General features: G+C 48.3%; 1 protein-coding gene across 2 annotated transcripts in view; it reads left to right on the top strand.

Annotated features, from left to right (window-relative positions):
- Positions 1-24,506, top strand: part of vps13d (vacuolar protein sorting 13 homolog D) — a 61,296-nt gene that overhangs the window by 24,206 nt on the left and 12,584 nt on the right. For both annotated transcript variants that reach the window (XM_080854216.1, XM_080854215.1), the window contains 31 exons: positions 1-198; positions 648-737; positions 1,247-1,387; positions 1,562-1,690; positions 3,372-3,477; positions 3,668-3,820; positions 4,092-4,227; positions 4,371-4,418; positions 4,847-4,997; positions 5,779-5,995; positions 6,337-6,584; positions 6,781-6,972; positions 7,713-7,839; positions 8,236-8,378; positions 8,479-8,609; positions 8,948-9,123; positions 9,740-9,863; positions 10,129-10,364; positions 10,757-10,859; positions 11,173-11,330; positions 11,731-11,839; positions 12,458-12,628; positions 12,814-12,915; positions 13,229-13,378; positions 14,314-14,463; positions 15,430-15,523; positions 15,823-15,971; positions 16,759-16,893; positions 17,412-17,579; positions 23,612-23,744; positions 24,097-24,292. In XM_080854216.1, the coding sequence (XP_080710342.1) occupies positions 1-198; positions 648-737; positions 1,247-1,387; positions 1,562-1,690; positions 3,372-3,477; positions 3,668-3,820; positions 4,092-4,227; positions 4,371-4,418; positions 4,847-4,997; positions 5,779-5,995; positions 6,337-6,584; positions 6,781-6,972; positions 7,713-7,839; positions 8,236-8,378; positions 8,479-8,609; positions 8,948-9,123; positions 9,740-9,863; positions 10,129-10,364; positions 10,757-10,859; positions 11,173-11,330; positions 11,731-11,839; positions 12,458-12,628; positions 12,814-12,915; positions 13,229-13,378; positions 14,314-14,463; positions 15,430-15,523; positions 15,823-15,971; positions 16,759-16,893; positions 17,412-17,579; positions 23,612-23,744; positions 24,097-24,292 (4,564 nt within the window). The remainder of the gene's footprint in view (positions 199-647; positions 738-1,246; positions 1,388-1,561; positions 1,691-3,371; positions 3,478-3,667; positions 3,821-4,091; positions 4,228-4,370; positions 4,419-4,846; positions 4,998-5,778; positions 5,996-6,336; positions 6,585-6,780; positions 6,973-7,712; positions 7,840-8,235; positions 8,379-8,478; positions 8,610-8,947; positions 9,124-9,739; positions 9,864-10,128; positions 10,365-10,756; positions 10,860-11,172; positions 11,331-11,730; positions 11,840-12,457; positions 12,629-12,813; positions 12,916-13,228; positions 13,379-14,313; positions 14,464-15,429; positions 15,524-15,822; positions 15,972-16,758; positions 16,894-17,411; positions 17,580-23,611; positions 23,745-24,096; positions 24,293-24,506) is intronic.

Raw genomic sequence — 24,506 nt, 5'->3', positions numbered from 1 at the left:
GCCAGCTGGACCAGGCTGCCACGTGGCTGCTGGAGAACGCAGAGAGCACACTGGGCCGGGCGCGGGCCGACTCCGACCCCAGCAGCCATTCGGCTCCGCCGCTCTCGGGCATAGAGGTGAAGGCTGAGAGTGTGTGCATCTGCTTCATCGACGATTGCCTGGACTGTGACGTCCCTCTGGCCGAGTTCACCTTCTCACGTAAGACGGAGACCCTGAAACCCCTCCATCATCTCGCTGTTGCACTGTAGTGTACATTATCCTACATGAGAGTGGTCACTTATGTTAAACTTGCTCTGGATACCCAACAAAGTAACAAAAAGATGAGCCAGTGGGACACATTTAACTGCAATTTAATATGTAATAGAGGGTGATGCAGTTTAGTTTGTTGTAAATGTCTGGAGTTCCTCTTTATTCTTATTGTTGTGCTGAGTTACAGATCAATGAAAGAAATGAATCTTCCTGACTTAATAAACACAGGAGCAACAGGCTAACATTTGATTGGTGCATGGATGAAGACACCATAGTCATCCCACTTAACCTGAGCTTTCATCCTGATCCCAAATCAGATAAGAGCAGAGCGCAGCACACTCCCTTGCGTGTGCAGATTAAGGCGTAACTCTTGTTACTGTGCTGTCTCCTGCCCCCAGGCCTGTACATGCTGCAGAGGATCGGCTCCACACAGGAGGGCAACGCCAGCTTCACTCTGTCTGGAGATTACTACAACAGGGAGCTGTCAGGTGAGCTGGAGAGCGCCGGCCCTCACCACACTACCAAACCGCCAGATGATTCATGAGGAGACGGAGGCTTGGCACAGACCTGCCATTACACTGTTACATTTTTTCCACAACATTTCATGCCTTTCTCCTGATTTAACGGCCTCTGTGTATATTTGCACTAATGTGCGTGTTTGTGTGTGTGTGTGTGTGTGTGTGTGTGTGTTTGCCTGTATGTGGTTGTGAGTTGAGTGTTTTTGTTTTTTCTTGCCTTTCTGTCTGTATTTGTGCTAATGTGTCTCTGTGTGTGTGTGTGTGGCTCTGTGTGTATGTGTTTGTGTTTCTTGCCCTGCCCTGTGTGTGTGTGTGTGTGTGTGTGTGTGTGTGTTTTTTGCCCTGTCCTGTGTGTGTGTGTGTGTGTGTGTGTGTGTGTGTGTGTTTCTTGCCCTGTCCTGTGTGTGTGTTTCTTCGCCCTGTCCTGTGTGTGTGTGTGTGTGTGTGTGTGTGTGTGTTGACCCGCTGGCCCTCCACAGGCTGGGAGCCCTTCATCGAGCCCTGGCCGTGCTTCCTCACCTGGCACCAGCAGGCAGCCGGCCGTCTCCATCCCCCACGCCTCAAGCTCGGGGTGCGAGCCAAGCAGAGGCTGGACGTCAACATCACCTCGGTCCTGCTAGGTAGGCTAGCCGCCGCCGCCGCCACTGTGTCTGGGTGTGCCCCCGCTCCTCACTCCCACACAGCCGTGCTCTTGTTGTCTCTGGAGGTTTGAGTCCATATTTATGAAGCCTCTGGCGCTTTTCTCACCCTGCTGTTAACCGTGTTCCCCCCCAACCCCAACCCTGACCCAACAGAGCAGTACAGCACCACCAAGACCAACTGGCTGGCTGACTACTGCAAGGAGGAGGACGTGTGTGCGGCCCAGAGCTCGGCCTCCGTGTCATGGATGGGTTCCTCCGTGGATCCCCCCTCCTTCGGCCAGAGTGAGTACCAGGCTTCTGGCTCCTGGAACCTCAAGCCCTGTTGAGATGTCATTACAGATCCCAGACACACACTTTCACTAATGAAGAAACGTTACGGGAAAGTTCTGGTGTAGTTAAGTTAGGCCAGGAACCAACATGCTTTTGCTTCAGGTACTCACTGAGATAACTGATGTTACTTAATCCTGTCCCCACCATAAAAATGTTTGGCAATTTGCAGATGTAGGTAGTTGCTATATAATAGAATGTTAATTGTAATGTAATGAACAATTCTATTTAGTATCTGTTGTTTAGTATTCTATTTATTTTTATTGTTAGTGTAATAACAGGATTCTGCTAGGCCCGGTGTCTGGAAAGAATGTATTTAACCTGAAAAATTCCAAACTTATCCGTGCTTCTTTCAAAAACAATCTATTTTACAAATGTAAATATAATTTACACCTAAGTTAACAAAAGAATGACAACGTCTTCAAATCAGTTTAACTGTTACCAGTGTGTCATCTGGGCTTCATTTGGATGTAGGGTGGGCAACTCAATTGGGTTAAAGTGGACCGATACCAATAAGAAAATATGTTAGTTGCTCTGCCCCTCATGTCAGTATTGCTAGATATGTAATTAAGTTACAGTTATGAAGCTATATTTAAGAAGTTATTATAAAGTTAATAGTTAGTGGTATAAACAATCACAGCCTCTCCCTCTCCTCTGATGTGTCTTGTCACTGTCTCTCCCTCCCCTCAGCCTCCCCTCCCCTCTCGTCTCTTTTCAGCCCTGGCTGCATTTCTCTCTTTCTCCAGTCTAACATTCTCTCTCTGCTGTCAGGTGTTCCTCTTGCCCACCTTAGAACTAGGAGCACTGCCAGCTTGACTTGCCTCGAGCAGCAGATTCATGCACGAGGTACTGTTCTTAGCCAGAGTAGGCTAGCTGCTAACGCTAATGTTGAGAAGCTGTCATCTGTGTCTGCTGCTGGCTGGAAGGGAAGCTCCGGTTTGGCTTTCCTCTCCCTCACTTTTTCATTTTTTCTTCTTTTTAGCTTCTTTTTGTAATTGTGTTCTGTTTTTCACCTCCCAAACCATGAACCCATGTACTGACCTCACCTCCTGATCCGTCCATGGGAGAAGCTTTCTTCAGTTGTTAAAGTTCATGCTTCTTTTTTATTACCCATCTGGAAGGAAAAGAAGTCATTTGCTTTTGTCGTCAGTGAATCCCCATTCTTCCCTCTGAAGCATTGATGTGACTCGTGTGAATGTGAAAACACTCCATCAGACTTACTCTCCCATACATTACATAGAGAACCCTACTGACATCATGCCAAGCTAGACATAATTCGAAACACTCACACATCAACATGCACCACTAACATCTCCTCATGAAGCATTGCAGTTGGTAGTCACGTTGTTGTCAGTGCTGTGAAGTGCTAAAGAATCCAGGCACATCTGGTATTCTTTGAAGAAATGGCACTTGCTAAAAAGAGAAAAGCTTGTCACTTTTTGCTGTTTTTGCTCCGTGTAAAAGGCAAACGGACAGTTCTTGGTTTCATTTTCCTTTCTGATGTAATGGTGTTGTGCCGTCATCGTGTTGCAGCTTGTCAATAGTTGTTGGATGCTTGTTTGTGTCATGTCAAACATGAACCAGTGATAAGCCTCTTTGCTGTTGAACGACTGTCCTTCTCTCTGGGTGTGTCCAGCGGATGTGAAGCTGTCTAAGAGGAGGCAGCCCTTCGTCCCTTACGCCCTGAGGAACCACACCGGCTGCACCATGTGCTTCGCCACGCTCACCACCACCCCCACCAGGTCAGGAGGCTCCAGACAACACTCACTCACAAGAGCATTGATTGGCCAAGCCTTATTGAGGAAATTGGGTGTATTCCTGGTGTCCATACTTTAATTAAGTTGAATGATGAATTGTAAATTAAATGGCATGCACTTGGTAGATTTATGGTTAGAATAACGGTAGCTGTGTGTTTTCCTGGTGTGAACACAGGGTGGCGCTGTCTCACAGCGGCAGTGTGGACTCCATCTCTGAGGTGCAGGGGCCCGGCACAGACGACATGCACAACGTCAGCCAGTGGAGAGAGGTGCTTCCCGGGGAGGAGATTCCCTTCGAGTTTGAAGCCAGAGAGAAGCTGAGACACAGGTGAGCAGCCAGCCGCTGACGGCCATGTTTGTTTGAGCATTCAGCAGACAGCATGTTCTTCTAGTGCAGCTACTCAATCCACATGTCAGTATTTATGTCCTGTGTTGCTCATTTGTTCGGTGTGGACATAGATACACGATTAAGCTGCGTGTGTTTGTGTTTGTCTGTGTCTGTGTGTTTCTGTGTCTGTGTCTGTGTCTGTGTCTGTGTCTGTGTCTGTGTCTGTGTCTGTGTCTGTGTCTGTGTCTGTGTCTGTGTCTGTGTATTGCAGGCATACCCATGAGCTGAAGTTGCACCAACTCCTGGTCCGTGTAGGGGGCTGGGAGCAGGTGAAGCCCGTCTCTGTGGACAAAGTCGGGGTGTTTTTCCGCTACGCTAACCCTGACCGCAACAACCCCTCGAACACAGTGAGTGTTGAGCTTCCTGATGGCGTCTCACTTCATGTCTAATGGATCACATCAGCGCCTCAAACTCTATGGCCCATGAAATAATGATCCTCAATGTGCTCACTGCTCAGATGCTAAGTTCAGCCTTGATCTGTGTCCTCTAGGTGGGCAGCCCAATCAGCAGAACAAACATTATACACCCACACGTTTATGTAAGTCGTTACATTTGTTTGTGTGTGTGTGTGTGTGTGTGGGTGAGGAGGCTTAGAGGGTTTGCAGATGTTGTCTGTATGATTATCTTATTCAATCTCTCTACATTTAATTTGTATTTATTCATCTTTTCAGAAGATGAAGCTCTAGATGTGTTTGTGTGTCTGACAGTGATTTTGTGTGTCTGTCTTTTCAATCTCTCTTCGTATAATTATTCATTAATTAAGTCTTATTCATCTTTTCAATAATGAGTTCATATTCATCTGTTGTGAGGTTGTTTATGCATGTGTGTGTATCTGTCTGTAATTTTGTGTGTGTGTGTGTGTGTGTGTGTGTGTGGGTTGGTGTGTGTTTGTGTGTGTCTGTGTGTGTCTGTAATTTTGTGTGTGTGTGTTTCATGTGTGTGTATCTGTATGTTTGTGTTGTGTAGTTCTCAGCTCTGCCCCCTGTGCGGGTGGTATTCTCTATCACCATGGAGGGCAGTGCCCGCAAGGTCATCACCGTGCAGTCTGCCCTCATGGTGAAGAACCGGCTGGAGGTGCCCATGGAGGTCCGACTAGACAGCCCCTCAGCTCCAGACAGTGAGTGTTATCCATCCACACACTCCCACCCTTACATTAAAGGACTCATTTGAGCTCAAACCAAGCCAAAGATCTGCTCTTACAGACAGCTATACTATATCTCCTCACCACACTCATTGAAACTCATATGTTATGTACAATGTATTAATGCTCCATTATGTCTTAAGGACTAGGCTAAGACTCTCAAACTCAATGTGGAGGCACTTCATTTCCTCTGAGATTCTCCAATTTCCTTAACTCACTCTCAGAGGAAGGGATTTTAGTGTGCTCTTGAGGCTAAACTGGCAGCGTCCTTGGCCCCAGACCTCTCCTCTCCTCTTCTCTCCTCTGATAGCCTCTGACTCTGAAGGCTTACCCCTGCCCTCAGGCTCGGCTGACTGCGGCCCTGTAACCGAGCTGAGCCACAGGCCTCGCGGTTAATCTGCAGGGAGCTCTGGGAAATGTGTATGAGACTCCCCCTGGATGAAATGTATAGGGAGTGCTAGGGAAGTGTCTTTCACAGGAGAAGAAATCTGTCTTTGTATGGAGGACGTGTGATATAGGGGGCCAAACAAAGAAGCTAAAGACTGAATGGAAAATACTTTGAAGGTCATTTACACACAGGAGGAAACTGGAATAAGTCTGCGTAGTCGCTGTTTTCACTAAGACCTCTCTCTCCTTTTCTTTCCCTCCCACTCCTCTCTCTCTTCTCTCCCTCTTCCACTTTTCCTTCTTTCTCCCTTTCTGTCTCCTCTCCCTCTCTCTCCCTCTCTCCGTCTTTTTCTCACCCACATCTCTCCAGAGCCTGTGGTTCTGCCGCCCATCCTGCCCGGTCAGGCCATGGCCATCCCCCTGCACCTGACCTCCTGGAGGCTGCAGGCGCGGCCCAAGGGCCTGGGTCTCTTCTTCTGCAAGGTGCCCATCCACTGGACCAGCGTGGAGCGGCCCGGAGAGGTCAGCAGCAGCAAGAGGGAGTGCCAGTCAGCCGACTTCGACGACCACCTCAAGCGTAACTTCAGGTACTACTTACAGAAGGACAGAGCTCATTTGCAGAGTCAGTGTGTTCTGGTGTTTCCTGAGAGTTTTATCTCTTGTGCTGCGGCATGAGGGTGAAGTGTGGTGTAAGCAGTTCCAAAGCCATGGGTACGAACCTCAGGGGGAATAATCCTCCTGGAAGATGAACTTCTGGTGTTGTACTTTTCAACTTGGATAGAAGTTTTTAATGAGTCAGCCAAGATCTTAGTGAAATTTCCATTTCGTGCTCACATAAATCACATGCATAGAAGTCAATGGTGTGAGATACATCAGAAACATGCATCCTATATCTGATGGTTCATATATTCCGTTTTTTCCTCTGCAGGTTTTGTGTGGTCATTAAGAAGGAGAACTATCCTGACCAGAAGCCTGCTAAGACTGTAGCCGGCGGTGCCAAGCAGATCTACCGTCAGCCTGGCCATACAATCTATCTGCTGCCCACACTGGTACTGGCCAACCTGCTGCCCTGCGACCTCAACTACTACATAAAGGGCACCACCATCAAGGGCACAATGAAGCCGGGGAAGGAGGCTGTGCTGCACGCTGCCGACACGTCTCAGAACATGGAGCTCGGTGAGTGTGTTGGCCCAACCTTTAGTAACCTTTGTTGGTGCATTATGATCCATTGGATGGTGGTGCCTGTAAGATATCAATGTGGTAAAACTGTATATATGATAAATGATGTTTGAACTTACCTGTGTGTGTGTGTGTGTGTGTGTGTGTGTGTGTGTGTGTGTGTGTGTGTGTGTGTGTGTGTGTACCCACCTAGGCGTACTCTTGGAGAACTTCCCTATGTGTAAGGAGCTGCTGATCCCGCCTGGCACGTCAAATTATGTGGTTCGCATGCGTCTGTACGATGCCAACCATCGGCTCCTGTGCCTGACCATCCGCATCATCCTGAGGGCACAGGGGGCGCTCAAGATCCTCATCTCCTCCCCGTACTGGCTCATCAACAAGACCGGTAACCAGCACTGCCACTGCTAATGATCCCAGTATACCATCTGCCATGTGTAACTGATGCAGTAGGTCATGCAATGCTAAGCCATGCTAGGATGGATCAAAGGTGCATTGTCTCGATTGATACGTTTGTGTAGCCATATTTTTGTTTCATCATGAAGTTTGTCGTGGTATTTCAGGTTAAGATACGGTTGCTTTAGTAATACCCTAGTATTGTGCAGTTTGCTGTTGCGTGATTCTTTTATAGAATTTATATAGAAACATCTAGAAACACAGTGTGGTGGGGGAGTTTTCTGATTGCAATAGTGACTTACACAGTGTGAGCCCTACCTGCGTTAGTGTGGCCTTGGCTGTTATAAAGGGAAACTTCAGGGATTCTCCAAATATTTACTAGGGACGATTAACGCTTGTCAGTGGTGAAATCAAGCGGTTCACTTTGATGTGCTGGCTTACTCTCACAGGATTCCATTTGTACAGCCAGTTTGTGGCTCTGGTTTTAATGTTATAACTCAATACTGGACTGATTCTGATTGTTCATTTTCCCTAGTAATAAATTGGACCCAAAAAGATCTAAAATACAGGGCTCAGGATGAAAAATCCCGGAATTTTCCTGTCAGATCATCTTTAATGATGCTTTAGAGCCGAAATTCGACTGGCTTGAAGCATCTCTCCTACGGGTATCAGCAGATTGTTTGTAGTTTTGAGGTTATTCTAGTGGCGTTGTGTCTCTTGTGTGTGCTCCAGGGCTTCCACTCATCTTCCGCCAGGACAACACTAAAACAGATGCGTCCGGCCAGTTTGAGGAGCATGAGATGGCCCGCAGCCTCAGTCCTCTGCTGTTCGGCTACACTGACAAGGAGCAGCCTAACATGTGAGTCGGTGTGTGTGTGCGCGTGTGTGCTCGTGTGTGTGTGCGCATGTGTGTGTGTGTGTGTGTGTGTTCGCAAGCTACTGACGCAAGTTTGCCTGTTTGCTTCGGTTGTTTGACTAATTGCTCACGCTCTGGTTTGCATCCCACTGCGAGTGGAAGGAATGGACAGCTTGCTTGCCTAGTTGTGACAGCAGTGGCAGTTCCTCTCTTCTCTGCCTCCCTGGTGTTTCTTCAGCTCGCTCACTCACACTGTCCTGTCACTCTTTGTCCTCTATATTTCTTCATCACTATAACCATGTTTTCCCTTTCTCTTTCTCTGTCACAACCACTCTTCCTCTATGTTGACCATTGACCCTCTCCTCTTTCTCACTGTCAATCTTTCCCCTTCTTTCTCAGGTGCACCATGCGCATCGGGAAAGGCATCCACCCTGAGGGAGTCCCCGGCTGGTGTCAGGGTTTCTCTCTGGATGGAGGCAGCGGTGTGAGAGCGGTGAAGGTCATCCAGCACAGCCTCAGACCTGGTCTCATCTACAACATAGGCAAGTAGGCCGCGGGCCTGATGTCTATAAGTCTAATTGGACTTACTACAATGAAACCTGTGGAACTGGTGGCTAATTACCAGGCTCTGTGTTCTTGCAGGCATTAACGTGCGCAAAGGGAAAGGGCGTTATCGTGACACCCACATTGTAACGTTCGCCCCGCGCTACCTGCTCGACAACCGGTCCTCGCACAAGCTGGCCTTTTCACAGAGGGAGTTTGCCAAGGGAAAGGTCAGCACTCACTCAAACTGCACTACAGTTCACCCAAAGCATTCAGTCGACTGAATAAAGAAACGCCACTCTCATATTTAATCAGTGAAATCAGCTTTAATGGACTCCCTCCGAATATTGAATCTACTCCCAGTCCCTAATGTTCCCCACACACATATGTTTGCATCATCAGAGTGTGTTCTGTCACTCGTGTTATCTTCATTCATGTCTCTTTTCTTTTTCTCTGACACATTCCCTTACTTTTCCCCATCATTGGTGTATTACAGATACACAACAGATATATTAAACCCTGTGTTGAAATACCACCTGGTCTTCCTCTCACTGGTGTTGCGTTGCAGGGCACGGCTAACCCCGAGGGCTACATCTCGACGCCGCCCGGCTCCAGCGTGGTGTTCCACTGGCCCAGGAACGACTACGACCAGCTGCTGTGTGTGCGCCTCATGGACAACGCTGACTGCACCTGGTCCGGAGGCTTCGAGGTCAACAAGCCCAAGTCTTTCCACGTCAACATGAGGTAGGTACTCTGATATATTGATCAGTGATCTACTCACCCATGAGGTAGGCACTCTGTCAGTGATCAGTGATCTACTCACCCATGAGGTAGGCACTCTGATGTTGATCAGTGATCTACTCACCCATGAGGTAGGCATTATGATATTGATCAGTGATCTACTCACCCATGAGGTAGGCATTATGATATTGATCAGTGATCTACTCACCCATGAGGTAGGCACTCTGATATTGATCAGTGATCTACTCACCCATGAGGTAGGCATTATGATATTGATCAGTGATCTACTCACCCATGAGGTAGGCACTCTGATATTGATCAGTGATCTACTCACCCATGAGGTAGGCACTCTGTCAGTGATCTAATCACCCACGTCAACATGAGGTACCTGAGGTAGGCACTCTGTCATTGATCAGTGATCAGTGATCTACTCACCCATGTCCCAATGCTAATTGTGCAGTTGTGAGCTTTGCTGTATGGTAAAGATGCTGTAGTCACAGAATATAAATGTATGCTGCCTTAGCCATAATATATTATCACCACCATCTTTTGCCCCCTCTAAACACAAATTCTTGTCCATCTTTGGCTGTTGGTAATATTCTCCTGTGATGTGTTTTAGGGATACCCTGGGCAAGTGTTTCTTCCTGCGCGCAGAGATCAGCTTGAAGGGAGCCACTTACCAGATCTCCTTCAGCGACACAGACCACCTGCCCCCACCCTTCCGCATAGACAACATCTCTGATGTGAGGAGCCGCAAATATATATATATACATTACACCATACATTAGTCTGATGACCAGTCTTTTGTGTCATACATTTTATTTCATGCAGCATATTTTTCGTTATATAATAGCGAGTTCAAGCAGCAAGCTGGAGAGAGTGTGTATGCTCTGAATACATACCGAGAATGCATCCGTTGTTGTACATAATATTCTACAGAAGTTCATATGAGCCAGTATACGATCACCATTTTCCTGACCCGTCAGCGTTTCTCCCTGCTCTCTCCAGGTGCCCATCCAGTTCTGGCAGCACGGCGTGGTCGACATCCGTCTGCACACAGAGGTGAAGGCGGGGTCGGAGCTGGACTACGCCTGTGACGAGCCCACGCTGCCCCCCTACCTCACGCTCACCGTCAAGGGCGCCGGCTCGTCCGAGGTCACGGCCGACATGAACTTCTTCCGCGAGTACAACAAGCTGTACTACGAGAACTTCATCTACATCGCCGCCACGCACACCTTCTCTCAGTGAGGATCCTGCTCTAAACTAGCTTGTTGGCTGCGTGTCAGAACTCAATTGCCTACATAACTCAGCTGTGTTCTATATCACCTCTCAGACATCGCTGTAATGTCTTGTATCATTTTCATACTCTTGTCAGGTTAACGAACCGTAGATTAGGTTTCATATTACTTCTCAATGAATGTATATCTCATCGTGTGGAACAAGACCTTGAATGTACAAGTAAATATGTGAACTTGTTTTTCAAAAAAATAGCTTAGGCGACGTTTGGCTATTAGTTTTGTATGACAGTCATGTTTACAGCGCTAAGTGAGTGAATGTAGTGGTATACAGGTCATTTTAATAGTGTCATTTGTCACTTCAGACAGACCAATGTCTCCCCTGTGGTTCTTGACTGTAGGGATGCAGGGAAGAGGCCTGTGGGGAAGAAGCGCGTGTTGAGGTGTGCTGAGCTGGTGCTGGATGTGGAGCCAAAGACACAGAGAGTCATCCTCAAGAAGAAGGTAGGCTTTGTGATCACCACTCCTGAGACCCCATCACTTCACTGAAAGAATGTCCCACCATCTGGCAGTTTGGCCCAGGCTCTCTCACTCTCTTTCTCTCTCTCTCTCTCTCCCTCCATCTCTTGTGCACTCTCTCTGTCTCACCGTTTCCATGATGCTCTCTCGCAGACTTGATCTCTGCAGTTCCCTTTAGGTATCAGAGCCACTCTCTTTAATCGAAACTTTCATTTCCCCCCTCGGTTTCACTTCTAAACACCCTTAGAGCCATGAACATTTCCCCCACCCTAATGTTTCATTTGGATTGGTGTTTTAGGAGCCAGGAAAGCGCTCCCAACTCTGGAGAATGACGGGGACAGGCATGCTCTGCCATGAAGGCTCCTCCCCCCCACAGAGCAAACCTGCTCAGCCCCGCCCCCTGGACTCATCCCTGGTCTTGGACATCGCCGGATTGGCTGCCGTCACAGATAACAGGTCAGTCCAAGGTCACTTAACCACGTACTTGGAATACCATGAGGTCAGTGACAAACCTGGATAAATGAACTCATTCTCTTGGCAAAACAACGTCATAGGGTTCATCTTTTAGAAGGTTTACCACTTACTCTGAGTCTGTGGGGGGGTTTGTTTTTGCTGAGTTGGCTCAAATAAAAGACATGACTAAGAGTCTGTGGCTTCAGAGGAAACTGTGGAAATGCTGTTGTTTGGGTTAGAGAATTGTGGTTTAATACACAACTGTGTTGCTAAGAGCTACAGAGATTGCATTTGATGATGCCGTGGATACACTAGCTCTTCCCGTTTCCACATGATGATGGGTGTGTGACTCAGCTGACTCCATAGCACTGCTTTGCTGTCCTCTCCCTCTGTCCTCACTCAGCTATGAGCCCCTGATGTTGAGGAGGCCAGACTCCAGACGCAGCACCACCCAGACCTGGCACTTCAGCTCTGGCATGCTAACCTGCGGCCTGCCCAGGCTGGTGGTTCAGGTGAGGGCCAAATACACGTACATATATACACACAGAAACGCATGCATGCACGCAAGCACGCACACACATGCATACACATACACATACATATAGTATACACATACATGTACAGTACTGTGCAAAAAATGTAGGCACATTTGCAACAAAGCTGTAGTTGGAGGATGCTTTGAAAATGATATGATTTATTAACAGCATGCAAAGTGCAGCTTCACTACCGGTATTTTCAAAAAGAATGTTTGATATTTCCTATTGACACACTAATGCAAAAGATAGAACATAGTTGGATAAATGCCTGTAACTTTTGCACAGTACTGTACATAGACATGTGCATCAGTCAGTCAAACACATATACATACAGTCAAATGCATATACACTCTCATATACAATTATATATATATACATATACATATACCAGAGTTGCCAACTTTCAAGGCTGATTTGGGCTTGACAATAAGTGAGATTGACCACAACATGTATTTTTTGGTGAGAGATGCATTGAAGTCAGGAGTGTGAGACTGGATATAAAAGCGTGAGAGGTGACAGCCCTGTGGCTTTAGGTGAAGGGCAGTATGTTGGGGCTGTTTGATATCCCTTCATGACTTTGTGGTGTGGCTTTAGGTGAAGGGCAGTGTGTCGGGGCTGTTTGACGGGGCAGAGGTGGTACTGGGACCCGACTCTGGGCTGCTATCACCAGCCCCAGAGCAGCAGTTCATCAACCAGAAGATGAGGCCCGGGTCAGGGGTCCTGTCCGTGCAGGTCGTCCCTGATGGGCCCACCAGAGTCCTGCAGGTAAGAGCCAGAACCTGTCCCTCTCTGTTCAGTAAACAGCATTACATTTAAGGGCAATTCATAAATGCTATGTGGTTATCTCAGTGGAAGACCATACCATCGTTTCGTCTTTACATTTAAATGTATGTGGTCACTCATTTTGGTGGTAGTGTGGTGATATATTGAAATGACACTTTCATCTTCAGATAAGTGACTTCAACCACCGACGCATGAATCGGCCCCCCAGTACGGAGGAGAACGAGATCAAAGAGGTCACAGAGAAGAAGGCCCCTGAGGAAGAACTAGAGGTACAGGACACCCGCTGCATCCTGAGGGATTATGGGAACTTGTGTCCACTGAGGTGGTCCTCACTTGTGTCTGATTCAGAAATTATTATAGTATTTCTGACTTGTCATAGGTTTTCAAGAGCTTTCGCTCCCTTGTGAATTTTGTGAATGAAAATATAAGGTGGGATGTTTGTGCTCCATGTTGCTCTGAAGAGAATGGCAGATTGCGCTGTCGAACGCGATGACCCAAAGTGTGTCCTCAGCTTTCTGCGCCTCAGCGCGTGAGACTTTGTTGCCTTAATCGGTCCCCTCTTTTCCGCTCCTTCACCATCAGGTGCTGGTGAACCTTGAAGACGGTGTGGGCGTGTCTCTGGTGAATAAGGTGCCTGAGGAGCTGGTGTTTGCCACGCTGTCAGGGATCGATGTCCACTTCACCCGCACCGCTGGCAGCCAGGTGCTGGAGATGAGCGTGCAGAAGATCCAGGTACTCGAGCCGGTCCTCTCCTCTCCCCTCTACTGTAGGGGACTACTGAGAGAGAGCATCATCTCCTCTCCCCTCTACTGTAGGGGACTACTGAGAGAGAGAGCATCATCTCCTCTCCCCTCTACTGTAGGGGACTACTGAGAGAGAGCATCATCTCCTCTCCCCTCTACTGTAGGGGACTACTGAGAGAGAACATCATCTCCTCTCCCCTCTACTGTAGGGCACTACTGAGAGAGTGCATCATCTCCTCTCCCCTCTACTGTAGGGGACTACTGAGAGAGAGCATCATCTCCTCTCCACTCTACTGTAGGGGACTACTGAGAGAGAGCATCATCTCCTCTCCCCTCTACTGTAGGGGACTACTAAGAGAGAGCATCATCTCCTCTCCACTCTACTGTAGGGGACTACTGAGAGAGTGCATCATCTCCTCTCCACTCTACTGTAGGGGACTACTGAGAGAGAGCATCTCCCTCAGGGGTTTGCATAATCCTCAGAAATGTCATTGTTTACGAGTGGATTATAGGATCTGTAGGGTTCAGTAATTAATGCTTTTCATAGGATTTTCTCAGCCTATGATTTGCAGATACAAACAAACAAACAAACACACACACACACACACAAATGTATGCACACACACGTGTATGTTCACACACACACACAAAATTACTGACTCAACCATTATTTTCTCTGTACCCAAAGCTACTTGTTACCTCCTGGCTTGTGATGCGCCCACGCACGAACACTCGCACACACACACTCACAGACACACACAGGCTCAGTCTATTGACTGTGTGCCCTCTCAGGTGGATAACCAGCTTCTGTATACCACTCAGCCTTTGATGTGTGACACACACACACACACACACACACACACACACACACACACACACACACACGCTCCCTCCCTCATCCTTCGTCTGCCTGTGTTCCCTCAGGTGGATAACCAGCTGCTGGGTTCCACTCAGCCTGTGATGTTGTGCGTCACCCCGGCCTCCGGCGAGAGCAGCATCGTGGACTCAGGCCCTGCCCTCCAGGTCAACGCTGTCAAAGTCCCCAGCAACCTCATGCTCACTGACCTCTTCAAGGTAACCAGCAACCTCATGCTCACTGACCTCTTCAAGGCAACCAGCAACCTCATGCACACTGACCTCTTCAAGGTCACCAGCAACCTCATGCTCACTGACCTCTTCAAGGTCACAGGTCACCAGCAACCTCATGCTCACTGACCTCTTCAAGGTCACCAGCAACCTCATGCTCACTGACCTCTTCAAGGTCACCAGCAACCTCATGCTCACGGACCTCTTCAAGGTCACCAGCAACCTCAGGCTCACTGACCTCTTCAAGGTAACCAGCAACCTCATGCTCACTGACCTCTTCAAGGTCACCAGCAACCTCATGCTCACTGACCTCTTCAAGGTCACCAGCAACCTCATGCTCACTGACCTCTTCAAGGTCACCAGCCATCTCATGCTCACTGACCTCTTCAATGTAACCAGCAACCTCAGGCTCACTGACCTCTTCAAGGTCACAGGTCACCAGCAACCTCATGCTCACTGACCTCTTCAATGTAACCAGCAACCTCAGGCTCACTGACCTCTTCAAGGTCACCAGCAACCTCATGCTCACTGACCTCTTCAATGTAACCAGCAACCTCAGGCTCACTGACCTCTTCAAGGTAACCAGCCATCTCATGCTCACTGACCTCTTCAAGGTAACCAGCAACCTCATGCTCACTGACCTCTTCAAGGTCACCAGTCTGGAGTTTTATCTGGTCTGTTCAGATCTCCAGGAGAGGCTCAGTCTTTTGCTTCATGGGGAGCCTTCAAGTAACCTTTATTTACACTTAACCTTGTGTAGTTTATACAATCAGTTGAGATGGTTGAGTGTAGTACTCGGACATCAAAGATGCCTCTAGTTAGACAGGGTGGTTTGGTGGATGACTCTGAATGAGAGGGAGTAATGGACATCAAAGATGCCCCTCTGTAGTTAGACTGGGTGGTTTGTTGGATGACTGTATGAGAGAGAGTAATGGTGCTGATTGGTTTCCGCAGCATCTGATGGTAACTGCGCGGAGATTCACCGTCATCATCGAGGAGAAACTCCTGCTGAAGCTGCTTACCTTCTTTGGATACGGCCAGACCGAAGGTGGGTTTATGTCACTCCAGACAAGAATTTGCTCCTTCAAGTGTACCGGTATACTTTTGAATTAATGTATTGGCCTGGTCATGGTGTAGAATGGTGTAGCATATTGGCAAACAATATGTGTGTGTGTGTGCGTGTGCGTGTGCGTGTGCGTGTGCGTGTGCGTGTGCGTGTGCGTGTGTGTGTGTGTGTGTGTGTGTGTGTGTGTGTGTGTGTGTGTGTGTGTGTGTGTGTGTGTGTGTGTGTGTGTGTGTGTGTGTGTGTGTGTGTGTGTGTGTGTGTGTGTGTGTGTGTGTGTTCAGAGCTGGAGAAGCTGGATGAGAACCTGTATGAGAAGAGCAGTGAGGACACGGGCACTCCTAAGCGCTACTACTTTGAGAACCTGAAGATCAGCCTCCCTCAGGTCAAACTCAGCGTGTTCACCTCCCACAAGCTCCCTCCAGACCTCAAGGTAAAAGAACATGCGTCTCAGCCTTACTCTCCGTCACACTGGGTCACACTCATGTACTGCGTTTTAATGATGCAGTCCTCCAGGCTAACGATAGGTTTTTGATATTTGAACATGATAACCAATCGAATTACGCCACTCCCTTCTGTGCTCCAAAAGCGGTGGGTTGATTGGCTGGAAGGGTGGCTCATTCAGGCTGAACACCGGAGTCTTCCCGAGCACCTAAACTGGATGGCCAGCTTGAGGAACGTGAGGCGAAAAGAGTAATGGATTATAATCAAGGACTTCCCCTTTAATTGAGATCAATTGAGCATTTGTCTGTGAATATCTACCAGGTTTTTGTCTGGTATTAGTGGACACAGTTCCACTGGCTGACACAAGGGGATGCAATGCATCCTCTTTATCGTACTACCAGTGCCAAGATCAGTGTTTTTAAATCAATTTTTATTTTTACACTGAGCCCATTCTGCAGCTTCATAACATTGTATCTCTTTATCCATTCGGTCCCATACTCAAGCGAGACGCGGTTGTTTGCCCCTTTAGTGTAAGTGATGGTTTCAGCTGAACAGCAGTCGTAAATGCACACTGTCGCCTCGGTGCAGGAAGCTGTCCTGACCCCACTAGATTTGATCTGGTGCTGGGTGTGCACATCCATGTGTAGGTGTGCCTAGTAGTTTAGCATAGCGGCAAGAAGTGTCCTGCTCCACCTTCTAATAATGCATTCTGTTGTCCTGTCAGACGAGAAGTGTTCGGCTCCATCTTCTAATAATGCATTATGTTGTCCTGTCAGGCGCTGAAGGGAACCTTGGGCATCCCTCTGATCCGGTTCGAGGATGCCATCATTAACATGTATCCTTACACCCGTGTGCACCCGTACGAAACCCAGGAGATCATCATCAACGACATCCTGAAGCACTTTAGAGAGGTGAGCTCAGTGTCCCTGGCCCTCTGGCCCACCCCAGGGCTCAACAGCTGGTTTGCCTTAAGCACTGTGGCTGTTTGAGTGGCACTCACTCAGTGTGGTGCTGACAGCCCCAGCAGCACTGCAGCTTTCCCCAAGGCTCACAAGCATTGAAGTTACCCCTCTGAGACTCAACAATTCAAACCAGGGCAACTTTGCTACCTGATTTTCGGACAACAAACAATTCCTTAGCAACTGAGAATCCAGGCATATGTTGTTGATTTGGGGTCTACTGCACTGAGATTTTAGGCAAATAAGGCTTATAATTAAGTACATTAGAGATGACTTCATTCATTGGACAAGAAGATTCATTTACTAAGTAACCACTGTGAGGAAGGTGTCTGCCAAATACCTAAAATAAGTCAAAATCACTAATTGTAACACAACACTATGGGAATTGTAATTGATGTGTTGTAACTGTGGATGAATTAGTGTTGGGGGAGATTAAAGCCTACTCTGTGTGTTGGTTCTCCCCTCCCCAGGAGCTGATCAGCCAGGCGGCTCAGATCCTGGGCTCCGTGGACTTCCTGGGCAACCCCATGGGCCTGCTGAACGACGTGACCGAGGGCGTCTCCGAGCTCATCAAGTACGGCAACGTGGGCGGCCTCATCCGCAACGTCACCCACGGAGTCTCCAATTCGGCGGCCAAGGTAAGACAGATGGACACACGCCGCCTGCCAGGTCTGTCCAGCACTTAGAACAGGAACACCAGTGGCCCTCCACCAGTGTCTGAGCATTTGAGCAGTGAAGCTGGTCCCTCATTGTCTGGGAATTCCCCGCCCCTTCACTGCATTTCATTTGCTCAGTTAGTCTGGCCAACTCCTCAATGGAGGTCCACTTCACTCACGTAATTGGACACGCCTTTAAACAATCAGACCAACGATACTATACAACGATACAACGATCGGTAATAAAGCAAACACATCTTTTTTCTGTATGAATTGTTCCAGAGCAGGTTTCTGTTCTATTTTCAAAGAAAACTTGCCTTTGAAATCATCCAAGACAGCCGCGAGAGCAGTATATAGTTTACTGTGCTTTTCTCTTAAGTTTCGCTTTTGTTACGGTAGGCGTGGTTATTTTAAATCCGCCAATGGCGCGCCAGGTAGCCAAAAGCCAGTTTGTGATTGGCTCCAAGGATTCTGGAAATCATGAAGTGAACTGCTATCCTAAGTTTGCCAGACCCCCTTCAGAGGCTAAATCAAATTGGCCGGCGAAGAGGGGCGGGACTTCCCAGACTAGGTCCCTCAGGGACCGCAGTGGGAAATACTGTTTTGTGCCTTCAGTGAGTTTTTGCATTACACTTGCTTTTATTCATTTAGCAGATGCTTTATCCAAAGCGATTTACAGTGCTGTACCAATACATTTTCATCAGTGTATGTGCTCCCTCGCTGATGAACCCGTGATGTGGTTGTCAGCACCTTCCTCCATCAGTTGATTGACTGTATCACTGAAGAGTTTTCACAGCTGCTTTCCAGTGAGTCTACAAAGTCTGATGAAGTCTAGTCTGGCTGATATTCACTCTGAGTAAAAGTAAGACCCCCTCAAGTGAATAATGTTTAACCCTGACAGACCGTGAGACGCAATTCGCAACCAACTTTGTTGGAAATTCACACCCCTTATTCTTGGTTGCATATCTGAGAAAGCACTCAATGCTTTGAATCGCATATCTAATTAAATGGCAGGACCAGCCCTTTCCAATCATGATACTTGTCCGAACTCCAGCGGAGTAGTTTTGAAATGACATGATATTTCTGCGTCTCGTTTGCTTTTTCCAGGCTGTGACACACTCAGGTGGTGCTTATAGCCAGATAGCTATAGCAACGGCAGCCCAAAAACAAAACAAAACACAAAAGATGTTTCCCCCCCCTGCCGTTTGCACACACCATGTTCACACTTCTTGGAAAAACTGTTTCACGGTATGTCGGGATCATCATCCTGGCCTGTCGTCTGCCTAGTCGCCAGAGTGTAGTCGACACGCTGACCCTTGGCTCAACTCTCAAGTCAGTACACCGCACTTCCCCATAACAAACACGCAGTAAACAAAGAAAGTCAGAGCAGCTTGTCTTGTCTGCATATTAATTGTGGTAATTATTCAACCTTAGCTGGCCCTATTTGTATTGCTTTTTACAACTCTGATACAACAGCTTATATTGAAGGTATGTCTCTGCAGTGACAGGAAGTGGTCAAAATAAATGGCAAGCAGTTAATGGAAAAAGCTCACTCTCTTATATCAAGCCCTTTTTAATATGTATATATAGCCGTTTTGCTAGCAAAGAAGTTTCCTTAAAAGTCTCATCTCCCAGCTTTTGTTCCAACACTTAAGAGGTTCCCACCCAAACACACTGCACGTTCTCGGAAAAACAGTTTCATGGTACTTCAGCTTCATCTCCCTTTGGCCTGTCATCTGCGCAGTGTCACCAGGGTGCAGTGGAGACGCGGCCCTTTGGCTGGGCTCTCCGGTAGCAGCCCTGGCGGGCCTATCTGTTTCCAGGCCCCGGAGCCCCGGGAGCCCCGCCAGTGGGCCCCGCTCCCAGTCTATCCTCATCCCCGTCCCGCTCCCTGCCGCCCAGGTCTCAGACTCCCAGCATGCCGCCAGGCCAATGTGGCCTTTCAGCGGCGGCCAGCTGGGTGTCAGCCGCCCCCCAGGTTTGTGTTTTTCAGCACAGTGCAGTGGGCTTCTCTCCCGCTACACGCTCATCTACCCCCGCTGGCCTCTCGCGCCGCTGATGCCATGAGGGCTCTAAAGCCTGCTCGTCTGGGGCCAGCCATAGACGCCACTCTGGGGCCAGCCATAGACAACCCTCTTGGCTCTCACAAGATCCCAGGCTCTCCTGCCGAGGCACATCTAGTGTGTGACAAAGTTTGTTTACAGCCTCAAGTCTGAAAAGAGTTGTCTTCTGCTTGTGCTTGTTTTCTGAGAGAGATCACAAAGAGAGATCTCAGTGTTTGATGCATATAGGTCTATGTAAATATAGTAGATAGAAAGATAGCTGGACTGATTGATTGATTGATTGATTGATTGATTGATTGATGTGTGTGTAGATATATAGATGGATCGATTCTTCTGCCCATGGCTCCTCTTATTTGGAGGGGGGTAAGAAGCCTTTTATTGCCCCTTGCCTTGCCAGCGTTGCCACGAGCTAAATTTCATGAGCATAAACAGAATTCGCCTCCCACATACCAGTCACTTCCAGCTCCTCTAATAAAAATGTTTTGCCAAGACGCTGGCCAAGCTTTTAAAAATTCCATGAGGTTGCATGTAGTGGAAAACCCATTTTCAAGTGCGTAAGTGCTTAAGCTGTTGATCCGTCGGAGTTCCCCCAAAACACATTGTAAAAATAAGGAACATCGCTGCAGCTTGACCGTACATTAATGCAAATTACTTCATCTCTAGTCCCCCAAAATCCATGTCAGCTGGCCATCTTTGCATTACACATTTATTGTCTTTTCTCCATTTACTTCAATACGTCAACGTCAAACAAACAAATCCCTTCAATTTGAAGCTATGCCTTTCCTCTTCAACAGGCTCCAGTTTCAGCAGACTTTTGACCCATATAAGAGAGGTTCGCAGGTGGAACTTCTACAGGCGCCATGTGTATGTGGAGCAACAGAGGCCCCACCGTGAGGGATGGCGTATCATGTGTCAGCTGGTCACTTTAAGCCAGTCTTAATAAGCAGTGAATTAAAGCCTTGTTCTCCTCCTCTGGAGTTGAACTGCCTTTCTCCCATCACTGCACCCTCACCTACTTTCTGACTGCAGCGCGGCCCCTCTCCGTGTCAGCTCTTATCAGGATTGACATCGCTAATACAAACACACAGACGCAGACACACAAATGTAAACACAGTTGCATACAGCCACATGCACAGACGGACAAACACAAACTCAAATGTTGACACGCCCATGTGTGCACACACACACACATACAAACAAACACACACACACACACACAGACAAACACAGACACACACATACAAACACACACACAAACACAGATGCCAAATAAAGGGGGTGAAACCTCCTACAAATACACAAATGCTGGTCTGTCCGCACAGAGGTAGACCGGGGGATTGTGTTTGAGGGGGTAGCAGTTTGAACAAGGTGGTGGAGGGGCCATAAACTTGAAAGCATTCTCATCTCCCTCTCCCTCCCCCAATACTCTGATCTGGTAAGTTTATTGGTTTAGTTTCACTGTGGGGGGAGAGAGAGAAAGACACACACACACACACACACACACACACATTGAAGGAGAATGGGAGGGAGGAAGAGCGAAAGAATGAGTGAGCGAAATAGAAATGAATACGAAAAAGAGCAAGAGAGAGAGAGAGAGAGAGAGAGGGAGGGTGAGTGAGCGAGCGAGCGAGTGAGTGGGAGTGAGCAAAGAAAGAGAACAAGCCAGAGAGAGTGAGGGAGGAAAGGGAAGAATGGGAGCTGGCCTCTCGGTGAACTCAGCAGGGACTTTGCTCGGCGGGGTCATCCCAAGTTCATGCCTGTCTGTGGCTGAAGCTGTGGCGGCGGCGGCGGCTGCAGAAGGCGCTGTGTGTTTACGCAGGGCCGTGGCCCCGGAGGGGAGTGCCCGGGGCCTGTAACACAAACCCACTTCCAGCAAGCACCTGCTGGGGCCACGGGGAGGAGAGGAGGGGGGGGGGGGGCAAAGCCTCCATGGGCAAAGTCAGGTCAACTGTGTGTGTGGGGGGGGGGGAGAGAGGGTGATGCAGTTGGAGTAAGAGATGAGGAGAGAGAGAGAGAGAGAGAGAGAGACAGTTGAAGGAAGACAGAAAGACTGGGTGGGAGGGAGCGACAGCCAGAGTAAAGGCTGATTTCTAGTTGTTCATAGGCCTTGCTGTAGCCTACACACGTTGCCTACACCGTTGTGAGCATTCATACTTGTGAGCTGGTGTGTCTACGTTGCTCTGCAACACTTGTTGGAAAAAATAAACAAAGATGCCAGACCAACCTCCATAGACGGCCGTGTTTGGATAAGAATGTAATTTGTTTGGCTTTTTGTTTTTGATAAGATTTTTTTGAATTTACTGAGAAATAGACACTCTACAATCTGATAACCCCGTTATTATAACCAAAAAAATGTGCTAAAGTGCTAAGCGAGGCATCTGCCAGACAACTATCCAACTACCCACAAAGTATACTGCGAGTAAAGTTAAACATTGGTCATAAATTCATAGTGGCATCATTCTTGTCAATGTCAATCTCGCAGTAATGTCTGCGTTAGCTGTACCTGCGGCGTAGATTCTTCGCAGAAGCATAAATTAGCCTTTTGGGAGAGAGAGAGCGAGAGAGTAAGAGAGAGAAAAAGAGAAAGAGAGAGTGAGGTGGGGGTGGAGGGTGGAAGGAATGGAAGAGAGCGGTGGGAAGAAGCCACCCTCAACAGACAAATTACAGGCTGATATATTTGACAGCTGGATGAGGGGCTGTGTAAAATCAGTTATCCCCGAGCGAGACCAGGAGAGGAGAGGAGAGGTTCCGGCAGTTTATCCGAGGAGCAGCAGCCGTGATGAGAACCACACTGCTGCCCACAGGGCCTGGTCCTCTCTCTCCACTCAGACGCCAGGCTCCCATGATAGAATCACTACGATATTTTTCTCCTCTCTCTTAAATTAAACACCAAAACTACCCCCTGAAGGTGAAAGAGTATTTGGGTTTTTTTCATGACCAAAAAATAGGACATGAAATTTCAGAAATGATGAGGTAGTAGAGGTTAACTATATGAGAGGAAACTCCCGTAGATCATTGTCCATATCCACAAACCTCTTCCAGCGCACTGCCCAATGAGTCCGCATCCACCAGCGTTCACCAGGAACCAATACGCCTTTGGCCAGCAGACTCCCCACTCCCCTGGCCCCGCACGCTCCACTCCCCTGGCCCCGCACGCCCCACTCCCCTTGCCCCGCAGACGCCCCAATCTCCTGGCCCCGCAGAAGCCCCACTCCCCTGGCCCTGCAGAAGCCCCACTCCCCTGGCCCCGCAGAAGCCGCACTCCCCTGGCCCCGCAGAAGCCGCACTCCCCTGGCCCCACAGACGCCCCACTCCCCTGGCCCCGCAGAAGCCCCACTCCCCTGGCCCCACAGACGCCCCACTACCCTGGCCCCGCAGACGCCCCACTCCCCTGGCCCTTCAGACGCCCCACTCCCCTGGCCCCGCAGATTCCCCCGGACGGGCAGAATATCCCGCCCCAGAGGCTGCTGGTAACGAGAGAGAGGGAGAGAGAGAGATAATGATTGTGGAATGGAGAATGATGCCTCAGTCAGATCAAAACGGGGTCAGATCCCGCAGTGGTGACATTGATTTTCCGCCATGGTTCAGTGACGTACGCGGATGTTCTTGCCCACCAGAAGAACCAATCGTATCCTCTACATCCATCACATATACACCCATTATTGGACAGATATTCCATCTACGGGACCAGAAAGGATTCAGACAGGAAATTGTTGAAAAGCTCTTCTGCTGACCCTATGGAAGAAAATGCTAACGGCACATTTTACGGAGTTTAATATCGTACTCTAAATCGCACTGCAGTTAAGGTTATGTGTTTTAATAATGAACACTTTTTCACTCCTGAAGATTTCTCAGGGACATGAACCATTATTCTGTCCATTATTGGTGTCCATTGAGGAGAAAGTCACTGCAGGACCCCCGTTTTGACATTTGTCTCTGTTTCCCTGTCAGTTTGCTGGAACCCTGTCAGATGGACTTGGGAAAACGATGGACCATCGGCACCAAAGCGAGAGGGAGTACATACGTTACCATGGCGCCACCAGTGGAGAACATCTAGTGGCTGGTATCCATGGCCTGGCGCATGGTAAGAGTCTGTTGCAGACATCAGGATTAGGTTGGAACTCAATTTGTTGAGTTGAATTGTTTTATTTTTCCATTACATTACAATGAAGTAAAAAAAAGAACAGGGCTTATAATCGTGTAAAATTCCTGGTATCTTGTAAAATGCCTTGTATGAATATTCATACTTCTCCACTCCATCATACTCCACTACCAGCTGAGCCATAGGAACATCAAAGGACTGTTTCCATCCTGTAGTGATATTTCTATGTGCATATATATGTACATACTTTATTAAACTATATATCTATATCTATATATAAAACATATGTGGATATGTCTGAGTGTGTGGTGAGATTAATGCTGTGGTCGTGCAGGCATCATTGGGGGCTTGACCAGCGTCATCACCTCCACGGTGGAGGGCGTGAAGACCGAAGGAGGAGTCAGTGGCTTCTTCTCCGGCCTGGGGAAGGGCCTGGTCGGCACGGTGACTAAGCCTGTTGCCGGGGCGCTGGACTTTGCCTCGGAGACGGCGCAGACTGTAAGGGATATGGCCAGCCTTAGCAACCACAGGTACGACAGCACTGCATCACTGACTTGCACAGTGCTGGTATTTACCCTCAGTGTAATTAATTGTTGCTCAGGTCTCTCATATCGTAAGACACTTGTGGCAACCTAACTGTTGAGTATATATTTTAATTTCTCAGTGTTCATAGCGACTGAAAATGTGGTTTGTGTTAAATGAGCAAAATGGAACGATGAGGAGTTGCTTTTGTCCGGTTAGAAG

Source organism: Sprattus sprattus (genome assembly GCF_963457725.1).
Source record: "Sprattus sprattus genome assembly, chromosome: 16".
In the NCBI taxonomy this organism is placed as follows: domain Eukaryota; kingdom Metazoa; phylum Chordata; class Actinopteri; order Clupeiformes; family Clupeidae; genus Sprattus; species Sprattus sprattus.
This window is presented reverse-complemented; position numbering and strand designations above follow the sequence as displayed.